Source organism: Pangasianodon hypophthalmus, chromosome 16 (genome assembly GCF_027358585.1).
Source record: "Pangasianodon hypophthalmus isolate fPanHyp1 chromosome 16, fPanHyp1.pri, whole genome shotgun sequence".
Classification (NCBI taxonomy): domain Eukaryota; kingdom Metazoa; phylum Chordata; class Actinopteri; order Siluriformes; family Pangasiidae; genus Pangasianodon; species Pangasianodon hypophthalmus.
This window is the reverse complement of record NC_069725.1, coordinates 6795791-6804047: the sequence shown is the minus strand read 5'-3', so window position 1 is coordinate 6804047 and position 8257 is coordinate 6795791. Positions and strand designations below refer to the sequence as shown.

At 38.7% G+C, this 8257-nt stretch overlaps 1 protein-coding gene across 1 annotated transcript; it reads left to right on the top strand.

Annotated features, from left to right (window-relative positions):
* The first annotated feature begins 218 nt into the window (after positions 1-218).
* Positions 219-5797, top strand: ptges3a (prostaglandin E synthase 3a (cytosolic)). Its single transcript, XM_053240886.1, has 8 exons — positions 219-481; positions 2664-2777; positions 2895-2964; positions 3127-3225; positions 3317-3406; positions 3491-3547; positions 4376-4403; positions 4573-5797. Coding segments are annotated over exons 1-8 (480 nt in total). The 5' UTR covers positions 219-479; the 3' UTR covers positions 4593-5797.
* Positions 5798-8257: the final 2460 nt, after the last annotated feature.

Here is an 8257-nt window from a genome sequence, read left to right as displayed (position 1 = left end):
CTAATCAGCTCTCCTGTTAAAGGACGTATTAACCTGATGGGGCTCGCTGACGCTGCAAACTGACCCGAGACCTCACACAACTCTTCCGCCATCACTGAAGAGAAGCGGCAGTGTTACTATGGCGACGTAGCAAGCTCCGTGCGCGCGCATGCTTCCTGAACGCGCCGCAGAAGACGCCAGAAAGCGCGAGCTGCGTCACGGCGCGCGCGCATGCTTCCTGAACGCGCCGTAGAAGACGCCAGAAAGTGCGAGCTGCGTCACAGCGCGCGCGCACAGAGCACGGCGGAGACACGCGAGGAGTCAGCAGGAGATTTGCACTAGCGTCCGATTACTGCTGCTAGCCGTCTCTTTTTGTGTGTGTGTGTTTTTGCGAGTGTATCAGAGCAAATATCGGATCCGTCCCTGAGGCACGAGGCCATCGCTTTATAAAAAAAAAAAAAGAAGTGTAATTTTGGTGAAAGCTGAAAGTTGATCCCGACATGTAAGTTTTCTTCAAGCGAACGAGATGCGCTAACTTGTTAGCTCGGTAGCTAGCGTATATTTAGCCAGCTAGCAAAGAATGTCAGCCGAGCTTTCAGTTCAAAACTGTAGAACAGAACACCAACATTTATTTATACACAAGTGTATATAAAACACCACGACTACTTAAAGGAGCAATATATATTTAAAGCAGCATTATAACGCCAGGGAAAGCAGTTTGCTGCAAGCACTGCTAGCATGCTAACGCTAGCTAATTCAGATGGCCAAACATGCCAGAAATTGGTGTGGCCTTTACTTAGCGCCTGAGCTATCTAGTTATAATAGTTAACTAGCTAGGTCAGTGCACAAACCCATGTGGTAATTACTAATTTTTTAATAGTAGCACTTCTTCATACTGCATTGGTGGTCTCCAAGCCACATGGAAAATACGAGAAAATGTTAGCATGCTAGCTAACGCCCAGTATACGATACTGAATTAGCATTATCAGGCTTTGTTTTTCCCGCTTAATAATCCTCTTTCTGCATGGCTTTCCAGACCTGCTTCATGTGTCTATACTTTATAAAAGCTTTCCACAGCCACCTGCCGATTATGGAGTTTTTATTCATTCTTTGCTATGCATTAGCTCTATTGTTAGCTAGCCAGTTCTGTCGTGGAAGCGTGATGTTGCAGTATCGGAGCTGCGCTAGATGACGCTAGCTTATCTCAAAGCGGCTTACTGCGAGCTTCATTTATTTAAAACAGGCGACCTTGAGGGAACGTGCGGCATCAAAAATGACATTATAGCGAATGAGGAGGATAATTCGTATACCCAGGTTAATAGGACTTTAATTGTGAGTGTTGTGTAGCTGCACATTTCTGTGCTTGGTTGCTAGCTACCGGCGCGTGCGGTAGACAGGTGCTTAAATGTGGCTGCGGTTGCCATGGTAACGTCCGCTATCCCCTGGCCATCAGGGTCACGCGACATCTAAGTGCAAGCTCTGTATATCTGGTGTTAACAGGATGAAACTCGCACCAGGGCTGGATGAAGTCTGTGGGTTATTCCAGGTCACAGGGTCCCAGCCCTGGTCCAGGAGTACTCTGTGTCCTGCACATTTTGGTGGTTTCCCTGCTCTGACACACCAGATTGAACTAATCAGCTCATTACCAGCCCTTGTTCAGGTAGCTGGGTGTGTTAGAGCAGGGAAAGCATCAAGATGTGCAGGACAGGGGTTACGTGTTTCTGGGCCATTCCACACAACCTAACAAACAGGACAGTTAGGAATGTTCAAATCTGATACTCAGTACTAACTGGAAACTCTGGATCAGCATCAGATCAAACTTGACTTTTTCCGAATAGATTCACTGATGTACTAAAGTGAATGTGATGTTGACTGACCCAACACAGATTGCCTCACATGTGGCCGCTGATACTTGGATCTCAAATGGCTATTTCATGCCTGTGACTGAATCAGAGCAAAATTTATGCTCTTGGTTCTTTTGTGGTTTGGTTTAAATTATGATGTGTAATTCACTTAACTAAAAAAGTTGATTGAGAGGTGTATATAGCACTGGAAAAAAAAAACGTCCTAGTAAAGCTTTTGGTCATTGGCCAGAAATACAGTGGCAGAAAGGAAAGAGTTAACAAACCTTTGCCAAGGGCACCTAGAAATCACAATTACCCAAGCCTGAAGAGTTGGCACTGAATAAATGATTATGTAATAATAATAATATAAATAACTAGTTAAAAAAATGTGTATCACATCCGGTGCTTATTTTCTCCTTTTGTTTGCAAGTTTAAATATGTGAATATCCTTAAATATCCATGACACACATGTGGTGTTGGTTCATTTCCTGTAGTCGGGCTAATTCAGGATCGAATCGCTTTTTTATGGCAGTCAAACCGCACGAGTTCGCTTCAAACCGGACTGAGACCACCTCACTCCTAAACTTTTGTTTTGCATGGCACCAGGTTTTCTCACCTACCCGAACTACAGCACCAAAGGGGGAAACGAGATCAGGGATTCATTCAAACTGACTAAAAGCTGCATATGTGAAAGCACCTTAGTACATCTTGAAAAATGCAAAGTTTGATTGTTGCATGCTTAGTTTATATTTAGATAGAAGGTTCTGCATGTGCAGTTTAGTCCCAAGGTACGTTCTGTTTCATTTCTATGCTCTAAATACTCATTTCTTTATTCAACAGGCAGCCATCAACTGCTAAGTGGTATGACAGACGGGACTCTGTCTTTATTGAATTCTGTGTAGAAGACAGCAAAGATATTGACGTGAAATTCGACAAATCAAAGCTTAACTTCAGGTATGTTGTCAAATGCCAACATATAAAATATAAACGAAATGGACTGCTTGCCTCTGTAGATGCTAGTGTCCTTTCTCATTCTTATGTTTATATGGTTGTGTTGTGTTTTCCATTCAGTTGTGTAGGTGGAGTCGATAGCATCAAATATCATAATGAAGTAGAACTATTTGAGGCCATCGACCCAAATGTAAGTATATTAGCATATTATATTTTAATTATTTATTTGCTGGAGATTTTGCCTAACCATGAAAACACCGGCACAGCTCTGCTATGTGGTAAGAAATGAGTTCTCTCTTTTTTTTTTTTTTTTTCTTTTCTTTTTTTTTTCCCTTCCCCCTTTTCCTTGCAGGAGTCAAAACACAAACGGACAGACAGGTCTGTGTACTGCTGTCTACGAAAAGCAGAACCTGGCAAGTCGTGGCCACGGTTAACAAAAGACAAAGCAAAGGTGGGATTTTGTTTCTTTGTTGCTTGAATGAATAAAGCATGAAAATGATTTGGTGATCAAGAGATGCTGAATCCTTTTAATTTTTATGTAGTTCAATTGGCTCAGTGTTGACTTCAATAACTGGAAAGACTGGGAAGATGATTCGGATGAAGAGTTGTCCAGCTATGACCGATTCTCAGAGGTAAGTTTAATTGCTATTGATAAGTGCTGTGAAATGTTTTCCCGAAATAAATGGCACTGAATGTTTTACTGGTTGTTTCTACAGATGATGAACAACATGGGAGGGGAAGATGATCTGCCTGACATGGATGGTGCAGATGATGTAAGATCATTTTCTCGTCACATGAAAGAACGCTTCACTTTGTGATCATATTAAAACTGATGCACTAAATTGAAAAATCTTGTCCAAAAAATTTAGGACATGCTGGACTGAAAACCAAATGCTGATTTTTAATAGCCTTTCATCATTTTATTTTTATTTATATATTTTTAAATTTATGTTTTGGGAAGACTAAAGGCCAGTAATGAAATTAAAGTTGTTTTCATAACACAAGTCATCGCTAATTTATTGCAGAAAAGTAAAAAACTTAGACACACAAACATGTATTTGGGATACAGCTCGAATAATGCTGGGAAATGTGATTTTTACATTCATTTAAACGATGCTCATGGTAATCATGCTTTAGATGAGTAATGAAATAGGGATTATCTTTAAAATTCTCATCACAGTTTAATTGTATTGTGGTTATTTTATTTATTTCCGTATTTACTTGTCCAAATTGAATAAAAAAAAAACAATGAAATTATATTAAAAAAAAGTAAAGCGAATAAAATAAAAATATCAAAGAAACTAAGAATGAAGGAATAAATGATTTGTCTTGGTTCACTATATTTTGTGTTGAATTTTTATGAATCTCTGCTTAACTTATACAGCCCATTCAAAGTGTATTAAAATTTTTTTTTTTTTTTTTTTTTTTTGTAAATTCACTACAAAAACTTCCTAACTACTTAGAATTCTCCTTACTTAAAATTTCCTAAGTATTTAGTAACTACTTTTTGTGTGGCACTTTCATTGATTTTTATAAGCAGCCCTAAAAATAAATGCCAAAATTCAATGCATCTTTAAATTTCTTTTTGTTTGAAATTGCAGGAAGAATCTGCAGATAGCGACGATGAAAGTAAGTGGTGTCCAACACCCCCCCAAACACACACGCACACATCAGAAATAATCTAATGCCATAAAAACATATGTGCGTAGGTCTGTCACACTGTGTGGATAATGTGTGTGTGTGTGTGTGTGTGTGTAAGGTGATATAATTAACCATAATGTCCCTAAATTATTTACAGAGATGCCAGATCTCGAGTGAAGCTGCAAAGGAAATGCTGTGGCAGAAAACAAGGATCGTTGCTTAACTGTTATTTGAAAAAAGAAAAAAAGGGTAGTTGTTGTGGGGCGGGAGGGGCATGGGGGGTGAACATTTAATTAAAAAACACAGATCAACCAACACACAACAAAATGCCTAAATTGAAGCTGTTTTCCAGGCTCTGAGTGTCCCACCAGAGTATACCATTGTGTTAATGGCTGTCTTCAAGTCATCAACACTGCTTTCTTTACCTTTTTATTCTGCATGGACAATTAAAGGTCTACATGATGTTTTGTGGATTCTAGTTATCATCCATTTACTCAACAGTGGCTGTGGGAGAGGATGGTGTGGAGAGAGAGAGAGAGTTCGCCTTTCCCCCAGTGTCAGTAAGACACCATTATATAGCATATGCACATTGTAATTCCCAGTAATTGGAAAATTAATGTTCCCCCCCACCCCCCAATCCACATTAGACCCCATTACCCAGTTCCTGGTTGACAGTAAATCTTATTTCAGTTTTTATGTTAATTCAAGTCTCAGTTTTTGTGTGAGTGTGAAGCAAGCATTCTTCTCAGACGTGTGCTTCTTTTGTTCAACTGCAAATACTAGCCAAAACATTTACTGGATTTAAATACAGCTACATTGAAAGTTGAAGTTGCCCATTCTGCTTCACTGGGAAACATTTTGTTGGCACTCTAGATATTTTTTTTCCATGAAATAGTTTGACGTGTAAATCAAATATGTTCAAAGTACATAGTCCTGTCTGTACACATGACTTTCCCAAATGATTTCAAGTTAATCCTTTGTCACACTTGAACGTGTAGCAGGCATTTGAGCACTGATATCTTCCATTTATGTGAAGTGATATAATGTAAGCTTCACCGCTGTACAGAACAAAAGGGTAACTTATCAATAGCTGACCAAATTGTGATTGCACTCCTAATAACAATGCAAGTGTGACTAAAAATGTTTGTTGTGCTAACCTGCCACTACAGGTTGAGGAATTTAAGTTTGTTAAACGCAGTGGGGTTTTGTCTACATATTTCTAATAAACTGTCTCTAAACAATTGTTTCACACGTGTTGAGTAACCCATGTAAGTCAAATTTACTTGTTCACTTTTATTGGCACTTTTATCCAGTGCAGCTTAAAGGTGAGGATAATTCTCACATTCTGGCAGCTGTCAATTAAAGGAAAAATCCACCCTCAACGACTTGCATATTAATCTTTATAATGAACATGTGATCAGTGTTGTCAAAGATTAATTTTGTGCCTCAGTTTCATCACATTTTTGTTGAACTATGTTCATCATGTGGTTTATTTTTACTTTGGTTAATGGTTTCCTACATTACCCACAATGCCTTTTGACTACCTGCTGATAGCGAGAACAGTGGGAATGGGCTACTTGCACTCAGGGCTATTATGTATTTCTGTTTTGAAATAGCATGAATCTCACGTTTCCTGCAGTACTGTTTACATTCAGCAGTACAGCAAGACAGCAACATCTAGCATTTTGTTGTTAGTTTTTTATTCTTGGGTGTTTGTTTCTATTAATAGTTATTTTCTTAGCTTCATAGAAGTTTATGTATGATTAAACATATGGTCCGACACCTTTCTCCAGCTTACTATAAGAGTTTTTCTTTTTACTTACGGTGAACGTCGCTGATATTCATTTTCGGGAGCTCCTACAGACGTTGGGTGTGAAATAGCAGCATTGCCTTTATAGTGGACGAGCCGGAAGCAGACGTGCTTTTTTTTTTTTTTAGTTGTAATGCGGAAGTGTTTGTGCAAGTGGCCTATTATGCTGTGTTTAACTTACCACGGAAGTGGAAGTTAGACTTACATCATTTTCTTCTGTGTGTTCAAGCTACAAAGTGGGGAAAAAAAACATGGAACCTCATTGTTCCTCTTTTGGTAGCAATAAGCTAGCCAGCTAACTGTGATGGCTGTAAGGAGTGATGTATGTTTACTTCCTCAAAACAACTGTGTAGTCAGTGTCAGATTTAACAAGGTAACATCTGTATGTTGATTGAAGCAAACACTTGTATATACTGTACAACTCATTTAACAGTAAAAAGTGCTACTTTATTTACTGTTGTTGCTGTGAGCAGCCATGTTGATTTGACATCACTTGCTGAACTTGGGGTTGAGAAGACCGTGCCAGATTTCCAAGTAGGAATTCCAAGTTGAGGGAGGAGTTTTCTTTGGTTTTTCCTAGACTGAAGTCAGATTGTTTGCAGCAGAAATGCCCCAGCGCTTTAGTCTGTCCGCTCTGTCACCTCATCATCTGTACCCCCTGCTAAAACACAGGTTCCAAAGCTTCAACTTTCATGGTAATGCTGCTGTCAACACTATCATGCTTGTCATCTCACAGACTGTTGGATTTCTCATAAATATGACCTTAGAAAATGTTGAGTAAGAAAAGAAGCTCTATCCCTTTTGTTTTTAAAAGTTAACAGTGAAACTTGTTAAAAGTTGAAAGTGTTGAAATTTTTTCTCATTTTTGCCCCATTGTAACTGCAAGCAACATCCCTGTGACGTCAGAGTGGTACACAACTGCTAACTTCTCACAGGAATAAAAAAAATACTGCACCAACATACAAATACAAATTAGCACCAGAAACACATCACAAATGGAGTTTTCCTTTAAATATTTGCAAAGAAGAAAAACTCCAGTTTTGTACCCTGTGCTCTGGAAATTGGGGAGAAAACAAATATGGTGGCCTACCAAAGGCCAACTTGGAAAGCTCCTCCTCTTGTAAATATCTAGCTTTAACTTAATTTCCATCAGATTAGTGACACACAATCCAATTTAAACATGTAACTAAGCAGTTGAGGGGGAAAGGCCTTGTTCAAAAGCCCAAAGGTGGATCTGAAGCGCTAATACAGGGTGCACATTTGTCAGCATGTGATTATATAGGACTCGGATTGGGTGTTGGTAAAGGTATTTAATTTAAATGATTTCTCAACACTATTAACAGAATTGCTGCATGTTTAGGGTTAACCCCTGTACAAATGCTTAAATTAAACGCCTTGCCTTTCCAAAAAAACAGACATCATACATACTCCGACGTGCATCTAAGAAGTGTGAGGGAGTGTCTGCAGGTTTGGAGGACAGAGCGGATAGCTCCATTGTGTTCATGTAGACGCATGTGCACAGGTGAGAAGGAGAAAAGGAATGATTGGTGTATGATGGCAGAATTTATTGCAAAATAGTGCATCATGCATTGCTACATGACTACGTTGGAAGATTTCAGCATGTGTGAACATGAGCATCCAGGTGGCCCTGGTGATTAGTGAAACATAACTTTAAGGTTCACTTTTGCTTATTAGATGTTTATATACAGTACATAATAACATGTAAATTGAAGGAGTGATCCAGCAAAATATGTGGACAATTTTCCATTACCTTTAATGTAGTTGATCAGTCAGGACCATGTTTGGTATTTAATGTTTATGTTTTTAGATTTCCACTGGAGTTATGGGGCTAATAAGGCTAACAAATAATGGAATATTATGCCTCCCAAAATATTTTTCTATATGCACATTAGGGATGTAACCAAATATGAATACTTTTTTTGTAATGAACAGATAAAGGCTCACTGTTGTCTTTTTCTTGTTTTTCTTGTTTTTTTTTTTTTTTTTTTTTTTTTTTATAAAGAGAAGGCTA